Source organism: Urtica dioica, chromosome 7, assembly GCF_054948205.1.
Source record: "Urtica dioica subsp. dioica isolate 48M chromosome 7, U.dioica_male_clone48M_v1_H2, whole genome shotgun sequence".
NCBI lineage: Eukaryota > Viridiplantae > Streptophyta > Magnoliopsida > Rosales > Urticaceae > Urtica > Urtica dioica.
This window is the reverse complement of record NC_142762.1, coordinates 27,453,361-27,480,761: the sequence shown is the minus strand read 5'-3', so window position 1 is coordinate 27,480,761 and position 27,401 is coordinate 27,453,361. Positions and strand designations below refer to the sequence as shown.

The following is a 27,401-nucleotide window of genomic DNA, read 5'->3' as shown; positions in this document are numbered from 1 at the left end:
ATAAGTTTTTTTTCGGAAAATAGTCAGAATGGAATTTTTTTGGAAACCAGACAAAGTGAAAATCTGGAAAATATTATTGAGTCTAATTAACCGAATGAAATTCAGGAAATAAATGAGCAGATCAGTGAAAATCTCGGAAATATTGAACTAGGTTAAGAAATATCCGAAAATCAGCCGAGTATAAATGATAAATCTCAAATAGAATTGTACAATAATCGGGCAAGTTCTCTATTTGACAAGACCTATATGAGGAAGTTTCCAAACCAAGATGTAGAGCCGGTCACAATACCTACATGTCAAGATTCAGAACCGGTGCCTGATCCTGAAAATGGTATGGAAATTCCTGACTCTGATCTTCCTATCGCACCCAGAAAAGAAAAAAAAGCTTGTGCAAAATACCCTACCTCTGCCTACATTTCATATTCTAACCTATCCACTTCATACACGGCCTTTATCACAAATATGTCATCTATGGTTGTTCCAAGTAGTATTCAGGAAGCTATGTCTCAACCTGAGTGGAAGAAGGCTGTGCACGAGGAGATGGAAGCTCTTGAGAAGAATCAGACGTGGTCAATTCAAGAATTGCCTAAAGGAAAACCCATTGTCGACTGCAAATGGGTTTTCACTCCGAAGTTCAGATCTGACGGCACTCTTGAACGATACAAAGCAAGGCTCGTAGCAAAGGGATTCACACAGACTTTCGGGATTGATTACACCTAAACATTTGCCCCAGTGGCTAAACTTAATACTGTGAGAATCTTGATTTCCATTGATGTTAACCTTGACTGGACTCTCAGGCAATTCGATGTGAAGAATGCTTTCCTTAACGGGAAACTAGAAGAAGAGGTATATATGCAGCCCCCTCCCGGGTTTGATGACAGATTCGAGTCAAGAATATGCAAGCTAGAGAAGGCACTATACGAACTCAAGCAATCACATCGAGCATGGTTTGAGCGGTTCACTCAGTTCGTCAAGGGATAAGACTACTGCCTAGCCCAGTCCGATCACACTCTCTTCACCAAATTCTCGAAGGAAGGAAAGATTGTCATTCTCATCGTCTACGTAGACGATATCATTCTTACCGGAGATCATCGTGAGGAGTTGGAAGACTTGAAAGAGAAGATGGCAAGGGAGTTTGAAGTTAAGGATCTATGAGAATTGCGATATTTCCTCGGCATGGAAATTGCAAGATCCAAGCAAGGTATCGTAGTTTCACAACGAAAATATGTCTTGGATTTGCTTACAGATACTGGGATGAGTGCTTGCAAACCGGCCGATACTCCTATTGATCCGAATCAAAAGCTTGGGATGATCGTAGAAGGGACTCCAATCAATGTGGAGCAATACCAACGATTGGTTGGTAGGCTGATTTACTTGGCACACATAAGGCCCGATATTGCCTTTGTTGTGAGTCTTGTGAGTCAGTTTATGCACCATCTATATGAAGGACACCTCGAGGCTGCCTACCGGATCCTTAGATACTTGAAGAGCTGCCCTGGCAAAGGATTGTTCTTCAAGAAATCAGACATCAGGACAGTTGAGGCTTTCACAGACGCTGATTGGGCCGGTCCAGGTGACAGAAAGTCTACTTCAGGTTACTGTACCTATGTGTGGGGGAATCTAGTGACATGGAGGAGCAAGAAGCAGAGCGTCATGTCAAGGAGTAGCGCGGAAGCAGAGTTCATATCGACGGCAAATGGAATATGTGAGTTGTTATGGATTAAGAGAGTTCTAGAAGACCTAAAGAAGGAAGCAAATCTGCCTCTAAAGCTGTTTTGCGACAACAAGGCAGCTATTAGTATTTCTCAGAATCCGGTACAACATGACCGAACAAAGCACATCGAGATTGACAAACATTTCATCAAAGAGAAGCTTGACAATAGAATAATCTGCACTCCGTTTGTTACTACTAAGGAGCAAACTGCGGATATCTTGACTAAAGGGTTGTTTAGGCCTGTTTTTGAATTTCTTGTAAGCAAGTTGGGCATGTTTGATATATATGCGCCAACTTGAGGGGGAGTGTAGAAAATAGGAAATTAATTATGTAATATTCTGTAATTATGTTGTAAATACTCGAAGATTAGAATCAGTCTAGGGTTAGTTAAGTTTCCTATTTTAGTTCCTATCTTTCCTCTTTTTTAGGATTTTTTGTATCTATATATTTCGGCCTTTAGAGCCAAGATCAATATGAATTTTCATTCTCTGAAACTTACAGGAGACAATCTAGAATTTTTTTTTAATGAATTTCATAAATTTATATATTAGTGCAGTTTCTTTTATCTGCACTTTAGTGATACATGTTTCTAACATGAAATTATGAATATATATATATATATATATATAGATATTAGCTAATATTTAGTAAATTTTAAGTAAATAGCCACGAGATTTTATTAACAAAGTAAAAAAGACATTAATAATTGTAAATATTCGTTAATAATTATAATAACCATTAGACTCCAAGGGCATAAATAGAAAGCTAAAAACGTCCAAACAATGACACATTATCATAATGGTTATTTATTTAAAATTTACAAAAGATTGACTATTTAGCAAATTTCTAAACAGTTTCGATTTGGGTAAGATGAGCATAGAGAGAGTATTTTTTTCCTCAGTTTTCACTTGGTATATAAAAGTTGTGGTTTGATATATATATATATATATATATATATATATATATATAGAGAGAGAGAGAGAGAGAGAGAGAGAGAGAGATGTAGAATAGACTTAATAAAATAAAACGAGTTGATTTTCTACCGAGATGCAAATAAAATGAGATTTATTCACCATATTTTGTGAGATTTGACTGTATATAAATAATTTATACAACAAAACCAAACTCTAGTGACCAAAAAAAAAAAAAATTATACTATAAACTACGCATAATTGTTTGTTTTTGATGAGTTTTTGGGTCTGCGTAAACCTATGAGTATTTTTTACCTATTTATTATTAAAATTTTGTGAAACAAATAAATATTTTTTTAGTCAGAGTGCTTAAATTAATAAATCAGAGAAGTTACACTAAAATATTAGATTGCCTTATTATATATAGTACATATTTTTTTTGCAAGAAATTATTTATGATAGAGACAATATATTAGAAATTTCGATGATAAATACCTATAATTATAAAGGGTCAAGCGGCTATATAACCAAATAGAACTTAAGCTTTTGCAAAGTAGCCATAGTTTGTCAACTATAAGCAAATTAGCCAAAGTAAGATTAATCTAGGTTGGATTAAATTTAATCTCAACGAACTATAAAGACATAATGTAAGGTTTATGACGGCTGGATTAAAATTAATCGAGGCAGGATTAAATTTAATGACAATCTGGAAATCGAGGATCTGAAGCAGAACCGAAACATCTCCTTCTTCGGCGACGCGATTCTTGCGTCCTCGACGCTCGCGATGTTCCCGATCGCTCCGTCGATCTTACCTCCTGTCGGACTCTCCGTCACGGCGGCGGAGGCGAGGAGATCGACGGGGATTCAGGAGTGGATTCAACGGCAGCCCCTCATCCACAGCAGCCTCGCCGCCCTGTTTGGCCGCCGCCGGAGCACCCTCTTCCGCCTCCGCCGCCGCCGGAGCAGCCGCTGTAGCATCGGGCTCCGCCGGAGCCGCCTCTTCATCAGCCACGATCGAACGTGTTCTGTTTGGGGAAATTGTGTGAGAATCGTGTTTTGTTTGGGATTTTTTGGGAAGGATTTTTGAATTGGCTATTTTGCCTAACCTGATAAAACTAGGGCTATTTTGCAAAAGCCATAGTTTGAATTGGTTACTTCATGCCATTTTTTCAATTATAAATACAGTAATAATTTTAAATGGATATAAATACTTAAAAATTATATCTTACCAATACTTATATAGTTTTTAATAGGTAATACTTAAATTAAATTTAAGTAAGATACTCGAATAAATCTTTGAAACCACCGTGTAAGTGGATACTCGCGTAAAATTGTCTTTCAAAAACTCCACCGTGTATATAGTTTTCGTGATAATGATACTACCAAGCACCCTTCGGCAATAATTTCCATCAGACTTCGACCGCGTTATATAAATCGTCATTATTGATCAATCATTCAAACAATTAAAAGAAATAAAAGTCTCAGGTCACATTGGCCACTTTTTCATTCATACGATTTGGAAATTAAAAATAAAAAGACTAATCTACTTTAATTAAACCAAATGACAAGGAAGAAGATAATATTAAAAATACTAAATTTGATTGGCTAGGGCAGCATCTGAGATCACGTTGGCTATTTTCTTATATGGGTTATATATTGTGCTTTGTAATTTTTTAAGTATCGTGTTTTGTCATTAAATCACTCATACATATATATATATATATATATATATATATATATATATATATATATATATATACACATACACACATATAGATGGCTTAATATATGCCACAACTTGGATGGATCATACTAGCAATAATGCACCGAATTTATTAAAACTCATAAATTAAGTGAACATATTTTTCGAATTACATGTACGTGATATTACGAGAGTTGATCATGTGGCTCACGTTAAGTCGTCCGCTTCATATTGGCTTCGGATTGTGACGAGGGCTATCGGTTTCTCTCGTCGGGACCGTTTGGACTACGAATATTTGGGGCAACACTCAAAATGACACGGACATGATGAATCCTTAGAGACGACATGGATATGAGATCATTTCCATCGGAACCGCTTAGACTAGAGCCAATTGGGGTTTAGACCTTAAATGCCGAAGTCACGACAAGTTCGTGGGGTTTCCTCTTCTCGTCGGGTATTCGTTCTCCGTCACCTAAACGGGATCAACAAGAAAATAAACTACCTAGGTGCAGAGGGTTTTCCTCCGAGCTCAACACTAGCTCAAGTGTTCATGTGATGTATGGGGTCTAAATCCATGTTTTTTGTGTTCTTGTGTAGTGAGACAAGAAATGAGAGGTTGAGGAGAACACTTGGCAGAGTTTTGCCGTAGTGAGAATTACTTACCTCAAAATGGTAAAAATGAGGGGTATTTATAGAGGCTTGAGGGTGTTAAGTCATTGACATGGGCTTGTGGAGTCTACCTGGTCGGAGAGCGGAGCGGACAAAGAGGGTCTCTTTGTTTGGGGATCATGGCTAGAGCATTCCTCAAGTTTTCAAGATTGTAGTCGAGGGATCCTCTGGTTTTGAAGATTCAGGTGGAATCATCCTCTAGTTTGGGAATTTTGGCGGAGTCATCCTTTGATTTTTGAGATTTTGGTTTTGGGATCTCCGGTTTTGGGACTTTGACGGAATGATCCTTCGATTTTGAGGTTATTGGCGGAAGGATTCTTTGATTTTGAGGCTATTGGTGGGAGAGTCATCCGGTTTCGAGACTTTGGCGGAAAAATCATTTTGGTTTTGAGGTTGACGGAATGATCTTTTAATTTTTAAGTTATTGGTTGAAGAGTCTTCCAGTTTTGAGACTATTGGCGGAGAATCTCCTGGTTTTGACGTTTTTGGTTGAAGAATCTTTTGATTTTTGGGATTTTTCTAAATAAACTCATGTTGTTTTTGCTTTTGATATGTCTCTTATTTATCTCGTGAAAACGGCAATGTATTTGGACGAATAGTACTATGATATGGGTAATTTTTAAAAAGTACTCGCTGAATCCCTTATATTCTTTTGAGGTCCCATTTTGTGTGAGAGCGTGCGTTCAATAATAAAATAGCAAAATATTTTCTTGAAATTTAAAAGATTTTTTTGCTTACGCACAAATGTTCAATGTAATAATTAGTGTGAATATATAGGTATGCATGAAAAATAGTCTCTATATATATATGTATGCTAATGCTACAACTTACGGTATATTGGTCATGAATTTCTTGTTTACAATTTATTCTTCGAAAAAGTTTCAATTTATTGCCGTTGAAAATTCAGTTATACATCACTTTCATCTTACCCCACTCATCAATGCCTAATAAATAAATAATTAAGTAGGATCAAGTGGGCTTATGAACACCCAACACGCTATTTGAGTCTATGTCGTTAAACTAGGCCGGTGACATAATTTAGCATGAAATATGTTCACATCAATTAGTTTATATTTACATTAGTTTTGTTGTCACGTATCACAACATATTGCCAATCTGAATGTGAAATCACAAAAAGATATAAATAATTAACTTGATATCTTCTTACAAATAACAGTGGTGATACACTTTTGGTCTTCACAGTATAACTCTGGTTTAAATTAGTCTGCAGACAAATCAATTCGAAATTGAGATTTCCTTGAGTCCGTGAAATATATAATAAAGCATTGAGCTATACTTTAAGAGATTTTCAGTATTCTGGCTAGTCATTTGACTATTCAAAGAGGATGTGGTACTGGTGGTCAATATCGGTTGGAGAAAAATAATGAGAAATCTTCAAATTGAAGCCAGAACAAGTTGACGAGAACTGGTCTTGTAGTAAACTAATCAACTTGCATGTGATAATGATTGATGAAAATGGTGCCTCCGCTAGAACCATTTGTTTGACTATTTATTTGTAAATCCAGTACTGCTAGCTTCTAGTAAAGCTAATCCATAATTACACTAAAATCAGTCTTTTTTTTATCAAGTACTTTAATCCGAGGTCTAATTTTTAATTTTTCCCAACAAGCCCCGCATTTTGAGAAGCCTCCCGACGGTCAGTTTATTTAGTTTTAACTCTTCGGACATTTACTTTTAGGTGGTAGAATTACTGATTTCTTAGGTGGAATTTTCTTCACCATTTTTATAGGGTTGATCGTCGCCGCATGGTAGAAATTTGGATAAACCAGAAAACGGGTGACGCAGAATGGCCGAGATTCGTCACTCCAATCCCCATTTTTTACTTGTGTCGTAGGGTTTCTTCAGCTAGATTTGGTTGGTTTTTGTTCATATAATATAAAGCATTATTCATAAACTATGATCTCATCAATATTTTTGGACCAAAATCCAATATGTTAAAACTAATCCAAAAATATTACTTCCTTATATTTGTCGGTACAAAATTACGCTCAATGAAATATCTTTTTTTTTTTTTTTTTTTTATATTTCGTCTAGCTAGTTTATTTACATGGTCATCAATAACCTATCTGATTTATTGACATTGTCGACATTATTACGATTGTTTTTGGAAAATTTGGAAAAAAAATTTCCAAGCAAACCAAACGAAAATCAAGAACTACACATCCAAAATCAATCTCGTTTAGAGCATCTCTCTATTTACTGGCGATGATTTAGGTTTATTGGTCATGGCTTTAACTTTAGGGTTTGAGTTTGGGTGTGGGTGTTTTTTTGTCATTTTTGGTGGAGAAGAACTAAGAAGAAGAATAAAGAACATAAATCATGAAGAAGAAGAAGAAGAAGAAGAAGAAGAAGAAGAAGAAGAAGAAGAAGAAGAACATAAATCATGACAGAAAAGAAGAGGAATTGGTGAGGAGGCAAAGAGAAAGAGAGAGCTATTTATGTCCATATCAACGTGCTTTACGATTCCCCTCCCTCTAAGGCCTCGAGTATACCGAATAATTTGGAAAATCTTAAAAAAAAATTGGTTTGAAGAATCTGGAAATTTGTTTGAAGATTTATTGACATTCATGTCAATAAAACTTTAAACAATTCTGGAAAATTCTTTGAAGATTTTTTGACATCATTGTCAATAAATTTTCGAAGAATTTATTCTTAAACTATTAGCTTCTCAATATTTTTGGACCAAATTATCCAATATGTCAAAATTAATCCAGAAGTATGACTCCATGTTTTGTACAATTATCTTTGTAACCTTAATATTGTTTTTTCTCTCTCTCCTTTTTTCTATTCTTCTCCCCGTGTCCAGGTGAAGAACTCACGTTTCCAAATCAATTGTCGAGAAGACCGAGCTTTGAGCCAAAACCACGACGAAGACTTGACGGCGAATAACCCCTGGGCATAAAGAATTCGGAGGCGAGAATCGACGGCAAGAGCAGCATCAAGATTTACAAGGCTTTTCGATTCGATTCCATTGGCGTTTGTGAGGAGATTCGCGTTCTTATCAATTTCTTGACTGAGAAGACCGAGCTTTGAGCCACAATCACGACGAAGACTCGACAGCAACATAATCCCTACGAATACAGAATTTGGAGGCGAGAATCGACGACGAGAGCAACATCGAGATTGGAAAGGCCTTCCAATTCGATTCTATCGGCATTGGTGAGAAGAACGACGAGATATGCAATCGAGTCTTTGGCAAACGGCGACGTTTTGCTTGTTCTGGTAGCGAGAACTTGCTCGACATTGGAGATCAAGTTTGGAGAAAGGAAGAATTCAGTCTAGTAGTAATTTATAAAAGATCTTAGGTAAGACAGATCATAAATGTGCTAGTTTGTTCTTCACCACAACCACAACGAAGATCGGGTTCACCAGTCTCCATGAGTCCCAAATTCTTTGTTGATTTATTGATATTAATGCAAATAAACTGCAGAACTTATTAAGATCAATATCAATAAATTTGGAAACGTGAATTCCTGAAAAACCAAGATTCTATAATATATATTTTTTATGATTCTGGGAATTTCTATAAAGATTTAATTCTTTGAATGATATTGATGTCAATAAAGTATAGAACTTATTGACATCAATAACAATAGATTTGAAAATGTGAGTTCTTGAAAAACCCAGATTCTAGAATCTTTTTTTAAGGATTCTGAGAATTTTTTTGAAGATTTATTGACATCGAGAAAATTTATTGACAAAGATGTCCATTAATCTTCAAACGAATCCCCATATTTTTTTACGACAAAAAATTTCTATATTGCATAAAAATTTAGGATAACACCTTGAATGCATTTTTTAACGCCACATACCACATAGTTAAAAAACCATAAGAACGAAATGAAAACAACTAAACCATGTTGTGATCGAAGCTCGAAATGAAAACAACTATAACAAAAAAAAGAATGGAAGAACAAAAATGAACGAAAGTGAAGGAAAATGAGAAACGAGATTTGGAATCGTGAGTTCTTCGCCTGGACGCGAGGAGAAGAAGATAAAAAGAAGAGAGAGAGAGAGGTAGAGAGAGAGAGAGAGAGAGAGAGAAAGAAAATTTTAAGGCTACAAAGGTAATTGTACAAAACATGAAGTCATAATTTTGGATTAATTTTGACACATTGAATTTTGGTCTACAAGCATTGAGGATATCATAGTTTTAGGAATAATCCCGATTAAAAGTGACAGCTTGCCATGCTCGTGCGAAAAAAAACCCGAGCAAAAGGCTTTGGGGCTATTAGACAAGAGAAATTCATAGCTCATAAAGTAAGAGAAAAAATCACCGGGTAGAGCCGACAATATCGGAGAAGTTGTGTAAATGAGACTAGTTAAACATTAAAAAAATTGCCACAATGTTCGAATAATCATAAAATAGAACTCATAGATCACGAAAGAGGAAGATAAGGATTATTTCGAGAGATATTCTACACCTATCATCAACATCACCACATTGATTTTTCTCTTTTAAGATAAATTCATCTATTTTAGAGAGAGTTCAAAGGTACAATTCGAATGGCGTAAGTGAAAATTCATATGGCCATATTAAAATGGGACAATTTAGAGCAAATGGATAGTTCACATATTTTTCCTAACAGATTCAGCAGTATATAACATTATTACTTGCGAGATTTTGAAAGGATGATGTAGCTAAATAGTCAAAATGAGCAGCAATCTGGTTTCAAAAAAAAAATTTTGACCCCAATATTAATTTGTTTGAAAAGTGATAAATTGGTTATAATAATCGTAAATTTTTTTAATCATGCCTGTCAAAAAAAATTTGAAAGCGTACATTTGACTATTTTGTTGAAAAATTTAAACTTTGACTATTTTACTAATCAATAAGTTTCGAATGACTATTTTGTATCATTTTTCCATTTTGAAATGAAGTTTCTGTTCCAAATTAGTAAAGTTGAACGAATGTGTCTTTAATAAAGATCTGGGACCAGCACAAGCAATTTTTTTTTTTTTTTTTGCTCAGAAAGATTCCAGAAAGCAAAAAGGGAGAGCTGAGAGCGAGGAATATTTTTGGCACAAAAGGGACCCGAAGTATCTTTTGTGAGACGTAAGTGTCTTAATCAATGCGCCACACAATTACAATATCTTAGAACTCAACGAAAAGAAACTAAATCCAATCCAACTACTCCATATCGGAGATGATAGACTCGAACTATAGTGAGTCAAATATAGCTTTTCTTCCCATCCTCCTTTGCAAACCCAAAATCTCCGTCTCCACAGACAGGTACAAGAAAAGTCAACTTACATGGTATAAAGGTCAGAGTACTACTAAAATCATGCAGTAAAAAATAAAAAAAGACACATATTCCAATTTCACTAAAATTAACCATATATAGCTTTTTAAGGGAAAACTAATTTAATAATTTATAGCTATAAACGTCTATTGATGTATAATCAATTGCATAGTAAAATAGGTAAGTATGATAATCGATGGGACAGAAATCAAATGCAAGGAAACAAGAAAAAAAAAGCATTTCTTTCGTCGCCTGAGAGATTCGAACTCTCGCGGGGAGACCCCATGTACTTAGCAGGCACACGCCTTAACCACTCGGCCAAAGCGACTTCGATACTTTCAACGGATCTTGTTGTTATATCAAATATTCTTACAAGCCCAATATAGATTTTGAGAGCTTTTAACTTCCTTAACATAATGTTTTTCAGTCGAAAATAACCGAAAAAAACTACAAAATTAATATAGGGAAGAAAATGCTCGGACACTGTTTGAACAAAGAAAGGCTCGAGATTAATAGAAAATCTGTTTGGTCCAACATTTTTTTTCCCAAAAAGGATCGTCATAGATGGAAATTGTTTGAAAGTGAACATACAGCATAAATGCATAAAATCACTTGGTTGAACGTACAATAATAAGCACCTTGGAGTTTAAACTTTGAAGTGAAATTAAACACACAGCTAATTTTAAATAAAAAGGAGGTAAAAAGTTGACCTAGATACAAAATGATGTACTCTGCTTTATAGTATTTACGAGCAGTATGTTTCGCGCGTTACTGCGGAATAATTAATATATTATAGTCTGAAAGAAAAAAATCTATGGAGATGTCTATAAATATTTAGGATTGAAAAAAATGAATTTAAAGTTTTTTTGAGATATTTTATCTTCCTAATTAAAACAAAAAATCGGTACGTGATTTGTGTGTGAAGATGATTCATATATATATATATATATATATATATATATATATATATATATATATATAATATAATGTACGATTTAAACAATTTTTTTCTAAAACGTTCTTTTTGGAGCAGTCTTGATCAAATTTTGGATTTGGCATAAAGATACCAAGCAGGTTTATTACTGAATTTCTCCATTGTCAAGCTTCTTCTGACTTTAATTGTCTGACTTCCAGTTTACCAACGTCCAACGTGCATTTTTATGCATGCACTAGAACATACGCTTGATTCGGAAGATGATTATAAAAAAAAATTAGAATTTAGTTCAGTCACGAGTTTACAAATGCAAAATCATTTCTAATAGTCCAGCCAAAAAAAAAAAATTATTTCCTTATATCGCCAAGTTAACGTTCTTATGTATCAAAGGGCTGAGATGAACTTCTGTATCCTTGCCTGTGCTCGTTCTTTCTCATCTAGTCCATCGAGATCGCCAATGTTGTCATGGTACTCCTACAAGAGTTAAAAAATCGACAATAATCAGAAGCAAGCAACGTTTCAAGGATCGAGACTGTTTCTATGTGCACATGGATATGGTGATCAATTTTTTTATTTTTCATTTATAAAATGAACCGAAATTCCATAATTCAAGAGATGTCGAAACAATTCTCTCACTAGAGCGAAGCAAGCAAAGGAAGTGAATGTTCTCTTCAATTTTAAGAGACGAGACAGTCCTGATCTAAGGATTCAAAAGGGCAGTGTATCAAAGGACAAAGAGTTCAAAGTACACATACCTGAAGGATATCCTTGATATGATTCCTCGTAAGCTTTTGTTGTTTCAATAGTAGTTCAATCCGTGCTCTCATTTCAGTGTTTCTGCGAACAGCATAACGAATTTAAACGTTAGTACGGAGATGAAAAACCAAAAACACATACGTATTTTTATCAAAGAAACGAGAATGTTTGGAGTCTCATTGACATCGGGCGGTCCTGTTTTGAATTGGACCCAGATCACCGGTTCTCTATATAGAAATACCCAGTTGTTAATACGCTCAGCTTCTGTCAGTGGTCTCAAAAGCTTTATTGAGCTTAACAGGTTATACATTGCTATGTTGTTTACAACTAGGTTTTGTTTCAATCAGTGATTTTTTTTCATGGTCGTAGTATGTGCCAAACAGTGTTGGATGATTGTTGCATTTTCCAGTGGACCTATTGTATCCTTGATGTTTTTATTTAACCTATAAATTACAAATCTACCAATGAAAGAACTTACTCAGAGCACCAAAGATGACCCAGGATAACAGCAATCAACTGTACCAAAAGAAATATGAGGTTAGAATCTAGTAGGAAGCGAAAACGATAAACTAGCGGATTTTGATTTATCTTAATTTCTACTTCTAGAAGAGCCAACTAAGAATCTCGACCTACAATTCAATAATAAATCGCATTTCCCGAGCAGGGAGTCCATCCATACATATCCGAGAGCTAATTTTTTTTTTTTTTTTTTTTTTTGGGCATGAATTAAAAGCAACAAAACCCAAAATTAGCCCGTGGAAGGGAATATTCCAACTCGATATTTAAATCAATCTTCTTTCTCATCCTTTTTTTTTTTGTAATCTCCCTTCATTATTTAAACCCCATGCATCACCAATTCCTTGACATATCTAATCATATTCTTAACTCTTCTCCATTTTTCAACCTTCATGTACTTAAACAGCTAATAGATATGCACACACATGAAATACCCTTGTAATGTGCATATTCCAACAGCGGCGAGTAACACAAGAATAACCAACGAACTCAAACCTGAAGTGTGTAAAGCCCAGATTCTAGCTTCATGTTGTACTTTTCATCTTCATCCATCTGCATGGTGCACGAACTGAGTCAATATTTGGGGAAAACAAAGTAACTACAAATGATTTACAAATCGGAATCCAACCTCTAAATCGTCGAAATCAAGGTTGTCTAACCGCTCAGTTTCTACTTTAACTCGGACGGAATATCTTTGAGTCAAATAAAAGAGAAAAAGATGTGTTAGAACTGAGTGCATAAAACAAAAAATCGGTGGATGGCCCGTGAACTCAAGAAATAAATTCCCAGCATACCTCATATAAAGTTCCATTAGCCGGTCTATCTTTTCACACTCATTCTCCACAAACTTACTCAACAACCTTTCCTTTTTTGAACCCCTCGTAAGTTCACCTGGGTTGGGAAAATCAATTGAATGTCAGTTATGATCTATAAAACCTGTATTAGAAAAATCGGCAATTCCATGTGATCCTTTTGGTTTTGATTATTTACGTTCATAATGAAAAAAACTCAAGCAGCATTTATGTTGAATAGTGCTGCAACTGGAATATAAGAAACTGTGGTGATGGGATGACTATTTTATTACTTTATTAATTTTATTAATATTTTATTTTGTAGAAAAAAGAAACCATTCTCTCATGACGCTCAAGGATTCAATCTCTTGTATCTCTAATAATCGGGAACCTGTCAGTGGTTGTACTTCACCACCAGATCATCGAGACACTTAACAAACTCAATATCTAGAGCCATGGTGGTGGTCACGAAAGAGATATTAGATTTAAAAGATGAATGGATATATAGGTCTTTTAATATTGAAAACATAGGTAAGTTTTTAATTTATGAAACCTCTCTATCTACTTAAAAATTGGGTAAAAAATGGACGTTACATTTGCCCTTAAAATATTAGGTAGAATCCAAATTAAGATGTTTATAAAGGCGGCAAAGACGCAGATCAATGGAGAAATAAAGGCAGTTCATCATACATTTGCAGGACACCTCATGAAACAAATTTACAATCTTGCTTTCTTTTTTACTTAATGGTATGCATAAATGGAAATTCGGTATTACCTCAACTAAAATTGTGGATTCATCATATTATTCTCAGTGACATGTGAGAGGCAAGTTAAAGGGATTCAGATTTTGTGGTTCTTAGCCTTACAAACACTAGAGCTGTACGTTATTTGGGGTATACACTTTAAATCCATACAAGAAATGCATTGGCGTGCCAACTTACCGAATAAAGATGCAATTATTGAGATCAGCCGTTCTTCCAATTCTTCTTGATATCGTTCTTTCTTGTTTTTCTTGTTGTTTGGAATCTGCAACAGAAATAATAAAGAATGATTTCATGATTCCTGACCACACAAAGCAAAGCTGTTAATTGCATCTTATGCAACCAACTTTCTCAGGCAGTACCCTATTAAACATACCCTAACTCCGCAATCATAGCTAAGATTAATGTTTCTTGAACAGTCACCATTTTGTGAGATATATTGTAAACAAATGCAGTGACCATAACATTCTAGTGAAATCCACAGTTAAAAAAAAGCTTAAGAAAGGATCTGCAACTAAACAATTTCAGGGAAGCACGTGAAGATAAAAACTGATAGAAATGCTGAGAGATTAAGAACAAACACAATATGAAAAACAACGTAAGGACACAGAATAGACAGTCGATCCTTTATAATCCACGATGCCTTAGTAGATCTCGTGCATATGATGCATCATTCAATCTACGTTCTTCATTGTATTTTTCTGGTCGCACCTACATAAACAACTTAAGCTGCTCGTAGTCAACGCTAAAACAAGATTATAAAATCTATATCTTAAACTTTGAAGGCTATAAAATCTAAACAATATTTTTTATTATTAACATGGTGTCCGGGTAAGACCTGACTAGACTACCCCAGAGGCCCCAATTGTGGCAAGGACCCAAGAATCACCGACTTTAGGGTCATTAAATCCAAACAAGATTGGAGATACAATAAATCCATCTCACAAATACACCAACTATACCCTAGGGCCTAAACCATTTCGAATAATTGCCAATGTAAAGTTAATAATAATAATAATAATAATAATAATAATAAAGTACTTGCCTTACCCATAAAGGCGGCGAAGATTGTCTTCAAGCCCAAAACATCGACGAGACGTTCACAAGCTCGAGGGAACTTGGTAAGGGAAAAGTCCAAGGCCCTCATGGCGGAAGCGTAGGCGGACTTCTTCTGCTTGATGATGATGAGCATGAGCTCCACGCCCTCGGCGGTGACGAACCTGTCCTTGTTTTCGAGGGGCATGAGGACGCAGCAGAGGCAGTCGAAGAGGTTCTCGAGCATCTCCTCCTCGTCAGCGCTCTTCGGGTCCCTCGATTTGTACGCCGCCACCGCCTGCAGCAGCGCGTCTACCCCGTTCATGGCCCCCAGCCGCCTTTGGTTCCCCGCGCTCCCTTGCAGCAGTATCGCCAGCAGCTCCGACGCGTACTGCTTGTTCCCGTCAAACTCCCGAACCTTCAAACAAGGCATCACATATATGTATGTACCTACCTTGATTTCTGTTATGGAAGCAAGTAGATGAAATATGTACCTTGATCCTTGCGAGGAGCCACTTGATGAGCTTGGTGCGGTCGCAGACGGTGTCGGCGACGTCGGGGTTGAGCTCGACCATGTTCTCGATGGTGGCGAGGGTGGCGTGGGCGGTGGCGGAGTCGTCGGGGTCGGAGTCGTGGAGGCGGTGGAGGTTCTGGACGAGGAGCTCGAGGACGCTGTTGTCGAGGAGGGCGTCGAGGAGGGCCCTCGCGGGGGCGTCGTTGTCCTCCACGGCGTCGGCGTCCGTCAGGTCCTGGAGCAGCGCCACCACGTCGGAGGCGATGTCGGAGTTCTCGTGGGCCAGCAGGTTCAGGATCGACGGCACGGCGTTCAGGGCCACCAGCTCCGGGTACAGCTCCGGGGCTCCCGCCAGGATGCGGAGCCGCTGGACCTCGTCGTGGAGCTCCACCTCCGACTCGGCGAACCGCTCGGGGTTGTTCGGGTGCTTCAGGCGGGCCGCGATGTTGTCCTTCAGCCGCCGCTCGAAGGAGAGGACCAGCTTCTTCACGGCGCGAACGTCCAGGACCTCCATTGGAGCTACCGACTGCGACTTCTCCAGCGCCTCCAGCAGCGACATGTCCACCTCTTCCTCTCGCTTGCGCTTCGTTCCGCCATTGTCGGACGCTTCCATTTCTTCTTCGACTACTCCGCACCTGGGATTTGATTTGGGGGTTTATTGGGAAATAGGGGGACGGGGTTTTCGTGATGTAATTGCTACACTTATGCTTGTCTTTTAAATTATTTTAACTTTTGTGGGGCTAACCATTAAGCTTATTTCTTTTGGGGAACAAAATTGTATATGGTTAAAACCAAGGGGGATTTGTGGAAAATGGAAATTACTCTTTGATTGTGGGTTTTTATAAAAATTTTGTGCATAATAGTTTTATTTTGAAAATGGGTTATGTGTTAATCAATTATTAACTATTAGCACTTCTCGGAATCCGATTAAAAGATACACCTCTAAGACATTTTCAAAGAGAGGCACAGGATGCCAAAATGGACAATTACAAGCCGAAATAAGTCTCTCCATGATACACTTGTTGTCTCCCTCGAGTATAACGTTACACTCATTTCTAAACTTCGCCAGCAAAGCAACCACGTATACCCCTTGAAGCTCCGCCTCGACCGCTGACTCCGCCAAAATCTTGCTCCGCCACATCCAAGTCATTTTCCCAACGTGGTCCTGAGCTACAATACCAACCGACGCTTCATTGTCTTTAAAAGTTGATTACATGCATAGGAAAAACCGTATACTAAAAGATATCATCGTCCGATGTATTTGCGGAATAGTTTGCAATATTTGTGAAATTTTTAAAAAATGAAAATATTTATGAAATACACTCAAAACTCTACCGTTAACTTGGGCAATACATAATCCGCGGTATTTGAAACCCTGGTGTTAATGAAGTGTCAATTTAACTATCATTATATTATTATCATAGTGTGATGCATATTAATATGTAAAATGTGTATACACTTTAACAAATTTATACGCGTGTTTTACTAAACAATTATGATTTGATGTTTTTATAAATGTATGCTAATTATTTAAAAAAAATTTATAAAGTTAAATGGGCCTCCTCAAAATCTCTCCGACACATTCCTTTTTGGGAAAATCAATAGAGGAAATAGTGTCATTTTCATCTATTAAACAGCTTTTCCGTAAAAAAACATATGATTCCTCACAAGGGACAAAATATCACTTTCAACACAAAAACCATGGTTGCTATCTAACATTGCCCATTTACAAAGATCATGAGCACACTATTAGGGCTTCTCGGAATCCAATAAAAAGATACACATCAAAAAACTTTAGCTACCTCTAAGACATTTTCAAAGAGAGGCACAAGATGCCAAAATGGACAATTACAAGCCGAAATAAGTCTCTCCATGATACACTTATTGTCTCCCTCGAGTATAACGTTACACTCATTTCTAAATTTCGCCAACAAAGCAACTACGTATACCCCTTGAAGCTCCACCTCGACCGCTGACTCCGCCAAAATCTTGCTCCGCCACATCCAAGTCATTTTCCCAACGTGGTCCTGAGCTACAATACCAACCGACGTTTCATTGTCTTTAAAAGTTGATTACATGCATAGGAAAAACCGTATACTAAAAGATATCATCGTCCGATGTATTTGCGGAATAGTTTGCAATATTTGTGAAATCTTTACGATATTTGTGAAATTTTTAAAAAATGAAAATATTTATGAAATACACTCAAAACTCTACCGTTAACCTGGGCAATGCAGAATCTGCGTTATTTGAAACCCTGGTGTTAATGAAGTGTCAATTTTACTATCATTCCATTATTATCATACTGTGATGCACAATGATATGTAAAATGTGTATACACTTTAACAAATTTATACTAGTGTTTTACTAAACAATTATGATTTGATGTTTTTATAGATGTATGCTAATTATTTAAAAAAATTTATAAAGTAAAATGGGCCTCCTCAAAATCTCTCCGACACATTATTTTTTGGGAAAATCAATGGAAAGAGTGCCATTTTCATCGATTAAACAGCTTTTTCGTAAAAAAAATATGATTCCTCACAAGGGACAAAATATCCCTTTCAACACAAAAATCATGGTTGCTATCTAACATTGCCCATTTACAAAGATCATGAGCACACTATTATCGCTTCTCGGAATCCAATTAAAAGATACACAACCAAAAACTTTAGCTACCTCTAAGACATTTTCAAAGAGAGGCACAAGATGCCAAAATGGACAATTACAAGCCGAAGTAAGTCTCTCCATGTTACACTTGTTGTCTCCCTCGAGTATAGCGTTACACTCATTTCTAAACTTCGCCAACAAAGCAACTACGTATACCGCTTGAAGCTCTGCCTCGACCGCTGACTCCGCCAAAATTGCTCCGCCACATCCAAGTCATTTTCCCAACGTGGTCCTGAGCTACAATACCAACCGAAGCTTCATTGTCTTTAAAAGCTGATTACATGCATAGGAAAAACCGTATACTAAAAGATATCATGTATTTGAAAAACAACATTTTCAATAGATTTTAAAATCACATGTATTTTGGTCAAGAAGCCTCCAAAAATATTAATTTTGTAATACTTTATTTATTATTCACCCATTAATCTATCTAAATTTATAGAAAGATTATTTTAAAATTATGACCATTGAATATTTTTTACCAAACTTCATTAATAATTTGCTATTTGAAAACTATGACTTATCATTTTATTTAATTATGTTTTTACGCTCTTTCCCTCTCTTTTCTCATTTTATTTAATTTTTTCTCTATCCCCTCTCTTTAAACCGCACACCGAAGTAAAACAAGGATCTTAGGTAGAAAAAATCACATTTTAAATTAGTGTTTACAATTTCTAAATTTTGACTAAAAAAATTACCAAATTTCTTGACAAATATGTCCATAAATCTTTAGGCGAAATTCTCATTTTTTTTTATTAAAACCTCTCTTTCTATGTCCAAAATTTCTCAAAAAATCAGCCAAACACATTTCTAATATCTAAAAATAAAAACTTAAAGTGTGTTTTTAGGTTTCCAATTTCATGTATAGGTTATCTGATGAATTTCAGAGTAATTTGGGCCATTGGATGAGATCCAATTTCAAATCACTAAAGAAAACAAAAATAAATACGTCATAATTCGCGACACCGAAGCGTAGAGGAGGGGACCACGACGCGGTCTTGTCTTGAGTGTGGCGCGGAGGAAGGGGTCCCGCCTTTCATTTTTAGTTATTTGCCTGAAAAGCCTCCATTTGATTTGATTTGACCACTCGATGCTCAAAAATAGTTCCAAATAGTTCGAATGAGGTCTCGGCACTAAATTTTGAGCCCAAAATCTAAAATTCACCATGAACTAGGGATGGCAATTTGGTCCGGACACGAAACACGAAACGGTTACAACACGATTTAAAGCGGATTTGGATCTCAATAAATGGGCCGGTTCTTAATTGGGTCGAACACGGTAACACGATTAAATAATAGGTCAAAACGACACGATTACGATAACACGATAAAAATCCGATTAACACGATTATTAAATGGTCGACACGAAACACGATTACGACCCGCACGAATATGACCCAATTAAAACGATTACGAGTAATAGCACGATTACGATCCAGTTAAACACGATTAATATTATGTATGTAAAATTATTAATTTAAAACTATAAACATAAAATCAATATTCAATTAGTTGTTTTCAATTACTGATTTAACTAGTATGCCAAATGGGTGTTCTCATAATGACAATTTTCAATCACAATAACAATAGTCTCGTAATAACATATCGTATTCCATTTTATTTGTTTTCAATTAAATTCAATTTATTTGGACAATTACAATTCACATACACAATAACAATAATCTCATAATAACGTTTTGTATTCAATTTTGTTTGATTTCAATTCAATTCATATCGAACAACCACAATTCACAATCACAATTACAATAGTCTCATAATAACGTATCGTATTCAATTTTATTTGATTTTAATTCAATTAAATTCATATCGAACAATTACAATTTACAATCCCAATATCAATAATCTCATATTAACGTTTTGTATTCAATTTTATTTGATTTCAATTCAATTCATATCGAACAACCACAATTCACAATCACAATAACATGAGTCTCATAATAACGTATCGTATTCAATTTTATTTGATTTCAATTCAATTCATATCGAACAACCACAATTCACAATCACAATAACAATAGTCTCATAATAACTTATCGTATTCAATTTTATTTGATTTCAATTCAATTAAATTCGTATCGAACAATTACAATTCACAATCCCAATATCAATAGTCAAATAATAACGTATCATATTCAATTTTATTTAATTTCAATTCAATTCATATCGAACATCCACAATTCACAATCACAATAACAATAGTCGCATAATAACATATCATATTCAATTTTATTTTATTTTCATTCAATTCATATCGAACAATCACAATTCACAATTCACAATATCAATAGTTTAATATTAACGTATCATATTCAATTTTATTAGATTTCAATTAAATTCAATTCAATTCATATAGAACAATCACAATTCACATAGTTTCATAATAACATATCATATTCACTTTTATTTTATTTCAATTCAATTCGTATTGAACAATCGCAGACAATAGTCGCACAATAACATATCATATTCAATTTTATTTGTTTTCGATTAAATTCATATCGAACAATCATAATTCACAATTCACATATACATGAACAATAGTCTCATAATAACGTTACGTATTCAATTTTATTTTATTATTCGATATTTAATTCAATTAAATATCGAACAATCACAATTCAAATTATCCTAGAAAATTTATTAATTCACTTTACATTACCAATGATATTTTTGTATGTAATTAACAAACTATTATTATTTCATATAATTATAAATTTTATTATTATTTCATGTAACTATGAATTTTTATATTAATATTAAGATATTATATCCCTCCATAACATTCCCTCCTTTTTTTTCCAATGAAATTCAATTTCAATCTAATATTTTTATTTTGTTTTACCTCTCTTTCCCTCTCTTTTTCAATTGATATTTGACTAATTCTTTGTTTGAAAAAAAAAGTAAACAATTAGGTATGTGGCTCTGTGCAACTTGTCATTAAAATTTAAAAGTAATTATCATTAAAAGTCATTTCACCTATTTCATTGTACACGTTGCAGTCTGCAACATACTTTAAAAGGGAAAGATTAAATGTAAAGTAATATATATAATAATTTGTATCATAGAAAGCTCAATATCACTGAGATACGGTCCTACCCACTGCGTCCATGTCTTCATCCTTATCTTCTAACTCTAAGACTTACTTTGTCTCAGAGAGGCTTTAATAAAAAATAAAAAAAAAACCTAGCGATTGGCAGAGAGAAACCGAGAGAGAAGGTTGAGATTGGAGGTTGCCGGAGCCGAGCGCGAGTGGAGGTTCGCCAGAGCCGAGCGCGAGTGGAGGTTCTCCGGAGCCGAGCGCGAGTGGAGGTTTGCCGGAGCCGAGCGCGAGTGGAGTTTCGTCGGAGCTGAGCGCGAGTGGAGGTTCGCCGGAGCCGAGCGCGAGTGGAGTTTCGTCGGAGCTGCGCGCGAGTGGACGTGCTACACATTATCGCCGGAGACAGGTTCTTCTTCGTTTGCTACGTCATTCTTCGCCAGATTCGTAGTCGTTGTTCGTTGCCTCATTTATTCTCTCAATCTCAAGGTAAATTTGATTTTAGAACGCTCGTTGTTGTGGTTGTTTGAATCCGGTTTTAGAAATCTCTTTGTGATTGTTTGAATCTGAATTTCGAACACTCTTTGTGGCTGTTCCCCTTGCGATTTTAGAGTTCCGAATTTAAATCTTGTTATTGGTGATTTTTAATTCGATTTTAGAACATGGTTTATGATTGTTTTGAACTGATTATGTGTGGTTGTTTATGTGATTGGAATTGAATCAATGAATATGTATCAATGAATATTCCAAAAACCCAATTTGAACTTTATTTAGAAGAGCCGGAACATCGAGTTAGACATCCTCGCCTATTGGAAGTTAAATGAATGTCGATATCCTATCGTTGCGGCAATGGCTCGTGATATATTAGCCGTTCCCGTTTCAACTGTTGCTTCGGAATCTTCGTTTAGTACCGGCGGTAGAGTTTTGGATGCATATCGTAGCCGACTTATTCCTAGTACGGTCGAGGCATTAGTTTGCACTCGTGATTGGCTTTATGGTAATTACGTGATGAGGATGTAGAATCCGAAGGTTAAAGTATTCGTATTGACTAAAACTAATCGTATGTCTTTTTTATTTGTTTTTGTGAAAGATAATTGTATTTTGGAGTTTTATTTTCCTATGGCTATTATGTTTATGGTAATTTTATTTTCCTATGGCTATTATGTTTTTGCTAATTTTATTTTATTTTGGAGTTTTGACTAATTTTATAATTCATCGCAATTAATTGAGTCTGAATGTCTAAACACGATTAAAACACGATTAAATAATCCATTTAACACGACTACTTAATGGTTTAATTTAAACGGTTATGGATCTGTAAAAAAATAAATGGTCGGATTTGAATCTAGACTTCAAACACGATTAATAAATGGTCGGATTTGGTTCTAACAATTATTTATGCAAACACGATTAACACGACACGAACACGAAATTGCCATCCCTACCATGAACACTCCGAAAAGCCGTAAAAAAACTTGAGATCAACCTGAATTTAAGTTTGGAAATAAGAGATTGTGTGTATAAAATTCAAACTCGAAGAGGAGTAAATAAACTAACAATTGATCTTGCTGGTTTCTGGCTTGAAATTTTGGATTCACATTTTCCCGTTCTTCATCGCCGAGTCCGAGGTACTTCACCAGCGTTGATTTCTTTGCAAGCATAAAATCTTGAAAATATGGCCTTTCACGGTGGAGATGACTTGTTTGCTCCAAATCATTAAGTTATTACAATCGAGCTTCATAGAGATAGAGTGTTTGAAAGTGAAAGGTCCCGATCTAGAAGGAATTGAAGCTCCTTCCACAGTCGAAGATGAACTCACAGTTTTGAATATCGTCATTCGAAGAAGAAGGCCTGACCAAGCTTTGAACCATAACAGAATTAGAGAAGTGTTATGAATTGCGATCGAACACACACATAAGAAAACGACCAAACACACTTTTTGGGATCAAAATTTTGAGCAAGAAATAAAGGACACGGAATTTTACCGTGCTTCACAGTAAAAAAACTGCTACATGCACGTTGAGCTCCGGTGATGAACTCGCTGGCCGAAATTGGGGTTACTACTCAAACTTTCAAGGTTTCGCTACAGAGATACAAACTAGACCAAGAGAAATACACACAACAGTCAAGAACAGAGAAGTTCTCAACCAAACTTCTCAACAACTCACAGGCTACAATCTAGAAACCCAATTTCTGTCTCAGAAGCTCTCAATCGAAGAAACCCTAGAATGAAGAAGAAGACTAATGAATTACTCTTTTCGATTCAGATTCATTCTTCAACCTTTAAGTCTCCAATTGCGAATCTCCTCTTGAATCCTGATCATCGATTGCCAAGCATCCAAGGGCTCTGATACAGTGGCATAAAACGGCATCGCGAGCAACTCACTGAAGGCTGCTACGAGCGGTCGTTTTTTGCCTCACTTGAACAGAATGACAACGCTGATAATGGGCCGGGCTGAGAATGAATTTGGGCTTCATATTTCTACAAGAAGGAAGAGAGAAATCCCAATGGTAGGATTCTCAACTTGGTCTTATTGATGTTTACGACAAGTATATATACTCGTGACTAATCATACTGATAGTTCTTACGATATACAAGAGTACACTCTGTATTTACATATTTGATTGTTGAATCCTAGTCTATTCCTTTTTCTCCCCGTCTTCAAATGGAGACACTTTTAGAATTACACATCTGTCAAACACTTGCTTTTAGCTAGTTTAGAGAACAAATTAGAAACCTTATTTATATAATTAAAAAAAAATGATCTTAGTGATTTCTTGGGACAAACATGATCTTAACAATACAAAAACAAAAAAACAAAAACAAAACAAAGAACCTTACATACTTCCACTAATCGAAAACCAGCAAAGAATTCATATGATGTAAACATCTGTAAATATATTAGTATGATGATCAAATTCACATCAAGCCTCCAGTATAAGGCACGCCGGTCTGGGGGATCCAGCTATCTCCGGCTATGAAAGGCGAGACGGCAAACCGGGCAGCCTCGGTGGCGTTGATGAGGTGGAATCCGGGCCAGGTGACGCGGGCGGTGGTGTTGGAGCCGGGGCCGGTGTTGGCGAACTCGGCGTAGTAGAGCGTGGAGAGCTGAGTGACGTTGGTGGACCACTCGTGCCAGCCGGCGGGCTGGACGAGGCGGTCCAGGAAGGACTGCATGACGACGGTGCGGGAATAGTCCTTCCATGGGCGGCCGAGGTAGGTCTTGGTGGTGCCGTTGCTGGCGGCGAGGTCGGGGGCGGCGCGGATGGTGCAGTTCTGGATGGTGGTTCCCGTGTTTTGGTTGGGGTCGGTGCGGCCCTGAGCGGTGATTGCGTTGAACTGCCCCTTCAAGGGCAGCCGCGGGAGGATGTTGCAGTTCTGAAGCACCACCGCCGCGTTGCCGAAGATGAAGTCGACGGTGCCATAGACGTCGCAGTTGCGGTAGAATTGGCGGTTCGAGTGCGTGTAGAGTGTGTCCTGATACGCCTCGAAGCTGCACCGGTAGAACGTCGAAAGGTCAGCGCCGCTGCGTAGTGCCACGGCCTGGCCTTTGCTCGGCCCCGCCGTGTTTCGGATCGTCAAGTCCACTCCCAGGAAGCCTTGCCCTGACGCCACTGTCCCACGGAAAAATCAAATTAATAATCAATAAATTTTAGTAATTAATTAGATTACATTATATGTATTTGATTTTATACAGCGTTAAGATCACGGTAGTCAGTGTAATTAAAACAGATATGCGGAAATTCAATTTAATCTGCTTGTCAAAGATCCGGATATATAAAGATAAACCCAATGAGCAGTTTATAATTTTAATGCATTATATCTCATGCTGAGTGGTTTATGATAACTATTTTAGCTTTTATATCATTATACATTGCACATTGGACACATATTTATATATAAGTAATTAGTATTTGATATGGGTCACATTTTTGACACATCTTATTAATCTCTATTTTTATTTTTAGATATTATACATGAAACGGAAAAACTAAGATTCCTAATTTTTGAAAAAAGCGTTTACGTATCTTGATATACACTTACTTTAATATCTTCATTTTTTTGTGAAATTTCGAAATTATCTTATAAAAAAAACTTTTTCTAATTTATATTAAAAATAAAAAAATTATCTAATTTATATTAAAAAAATTATTAAAAAATTTTATTAATTTTTTTTTAATAATTAAAAAACTTTATATTAAAAATAAAATAAATTTTTGTTGTTTACATATATCTAATTTATTATTATAATTTATATATATATGTATATAAATCATCATATTAATATATTTATTTTATCAAATGCAAAATCAGTTTTTGTTATAGCAACAACTGTTTTATAAATACTTTATCAAAAACTGAATCTAAAAACGTTTTTTTTTAAAACGACTATGTGGCATGGTAATAAAGTAAGTGTTGATCCTACGTTACATGTATGCGTGAAGTCTTGTCCACCCTTTTCTCTCTCTCTCTCTCTCTCTCTCTCTATAGGCTATTAGCAGCTCATAGGATCGAGAATATTAAACTCCCTATAACAACTGGTAGAACTGGGATTATTTATTGATTATATTAAACAAAAAAAATTGTATACGTGCATGTGATATATGAAATATTACCAAGTGTTGCAGAGTTGAAAGTGGTGAAGTTATCTCCAACGCTGCGATTCCCAGTAATGATGGTCCGATTGATCCCGGCTCCGAGCAAGAACACGTACTTCTTGTTGGTGGGAACGTCCACGTTCTCCTGGTAAACACCCTCCGTTACGTATATCATATAATACCCGGTGGTGGAATTCAGGTTCTTCGGCGCCGCGGCAACGGCGGCGCTGATATTGACGAAGTCCCACGTGCCATCCTGACTCACAACCACGATGTCCTTCACCACCACACCCTCGTCCCCAGCCGACTGGAGAAGCCTCCGCCCGGGGCCCCGATGCCCGCCCGCCGCTGCCTCGTAAACCTTCCTCTTTGCCTCCGACCTAAACTTCAGCCGGACTTTGCCCTAGAGAGAAAGACAAATGTCGGAATTATTGTTTGTTGCACCGAAAATAAAATCTAGGAAGGATAACTAAAAACTTAAAAGGTAAAATGAAGTACCCGTTTTCCGAAGGGGCGATTCGGCCTCCACTTAGGAGCGCGGCGGCGGAGAAATCTCGGTACCCAGGCGTCGAGGCAGAGTGAGAGGCTGAGGCCATTTAGCCTGGCATCGTTGGCGAGCCCACCGTTCTTAGACACCAAGGCCAGCAGGGACGGGTGGTAGGAAAGCCCATCGGAGCACGTTTCGAGGTTTGTCACCGCGGTGCTCATCGCCGTGCGGAGGTCATCAGCCGCCGTCATCGAAAGGAGGGCGTCGCGGTTTTTGATGGAATCGAGGCAGCCCGAGAGGATCCCGACGTTGAGGGCAGCGAGGTCTCGGCAGTCCTCGAGGGCCCGGATCGCATGGACCGGCAGCGGGCCCGAGCTTTCCCGGAGATACTCGTCGAGGTAATCGCGGAAGTTTTGGGAGCGTTGGAGAGATTTTTTGAGGGAGTATTTGCCGAAGGAGCGGACGTTGGTGAAGTTGCCGCTGGGGAGGACTTTGGAGCAGAAGGAACGGTCGCGGTAGGACTTGCAATACCTGTCCCGAGAAATGGCATTTGCGTGATGACAGAGAAGAAGTGTAAGAAATAATGGGAGGTAATAATAAGTATTAGAAAGTAACGAGGGTTTCTTAGGGTTAGCCATTAATGCATGCAAATTGAGTTGTGTTTATTGTTTTCAGGGATGTTTGTTTTGAGATATAGACATGTACTTTGAAACTCTATATATATAGACGTGTGTAAGTTTGTTTACAAAGGAAGCGTGTTTGGTCTGAATTATTATTTGCTTGATCTCGTAGCTGTGCACATGTAGAAAGTATAAGACAAGCTATGTACATGCATATTGATCAACTATATATATATATATTATTTTTTCTTCTAAATGCTCGGGTATTGTGAGAAATCTATTTATTTATTACCACTGGGTAATACGTAAAAAGAGGTTTAAGCTCTTATTGGTGTCAATTTGTCAACGTTACAGAAGATAGCTGGCTATATATATGGTCAATTGGTTAATATTTTTCTCAAATA

General features: G+C 36.6%; 2 protein-coding genes and 1 non-coding gene across 3 annotated transcripts; all 3 read right to left on the bottom strand.

Moving 5' to 3' along the window:
* Positions 1 to 10,506: 10,506 nt before the first annotated feature.
* TRNAS-GCU (transfer RNA serine (anticodon GCU)) lies at positions 10,507 to 10,588 on the bottom strand. The gene has a single exon. It is a non-coding gene; the product is annotated as a tRNA-Ser (tRNA).
* An 876-nt stretch (positions 10,589 to 11,464) lies between these two features.
* LOC149390622 (ARM repeat superfamily protein) lies at positions 11,465 to 16,273 on the bottom strand. The gene is made up of 9 exons (XM_089620849.1): positions 15,548 to 16,273; positions 15,064 to 15,471; positions 14,199 to 14,283; positions 13,261 to 13,357; positions 13,095 to 13,158; positions 12,962 to 13,018; positions 12,429 to 12,466; positions 11,950 to 12,031; positions 11,465 to 11,668 (listed from the first exon to the last, which is right to left on the bottom strand). Exons 1-9 carry the CDS (start codon positions 16,178 to 16,180, stop codon positions 11,579 to 11,581), a joined length of 1,554 nt encoding a protein of 517 aa, XP_089476975.1. The 5' UTR covers positions 16,181 to 16,273; the 3' UTR covers positions 11,465 to 11,578.
* A 7,790-nt stretch (positions 16,274 to 24,063) lies between these two features.
* On the bottom strand, positions 24,064 to 27,037 carry LOC149390621 (pectinesterase-like). Its single transcript, XM_089619478.1, has 3 exons — positions 26,389 to 27,037; positions 25,909 to 26,293; positions 24,064 to 24,906 (listed from the first exon to the last, which is right to left on the bottom strand). Exons 1-3 carry the CDS (start codon positions 27,013 to 27,015, stop codon positions 24,212 to 24,214), a joined length of 1,707 nt encoding a protein of 568 aa, XP_089475604.1. The 5' UTR covers positions 27,016 to 27,037; the 3' UTR covers positions 24,064 to 24,211.
* Positions 27,038 to 27,401: the final 364 nt, after the last annotated feature.

Excerpts from the sequence above, each read along its gene's own strand:
- LOC149390622 (XM_089620849.1), bottom strand. The coding sequence starts at position 16,180 with ATGGAAGCGTCCGACAATGGCGGAACGAAGCGCAAGCGAGAGGAAGAG. Across the intron at positions 14,284-15,063 it reads TCGCCGCCTTTATGGGTAAG|ATTCCAAACAACAAGAAAAA; the intron begins GCAAGTACTTTA and ends TTTCTGTTGCAG. Across the intron at positions 12,467-12,961 it reads CTGGGCTTTACACACTTCAG|TTGATTGCTGTTATCCTGGG; the intron begins GTTTGAGTTCGT and ends CTTTTGGTACAG.
- LOC149390621 (XM_089619478.1), bottom strand. The coding sequence starts at position 27,015 with ATGGCTAACCCTAAGAAACCCTCGTTACTTTCTAATACTTATTATTAC. Across the intron at positions 26,294-26,388 it reads ATCGCCCCTTCGGAAAACGG|GGCAAAGTCCGGCTGAAGTT; the intron begins GTACTTCATTTT and ends CTTTCTCTCTAG. Across the intron at positions 24,907-25,908 it reads TTTCAACTCTGCAACACTTG|TGGCGTCAGGGCAAGGCTTC; the intron begins GTAATATTTCAT and ends TCCGTGGGACAG.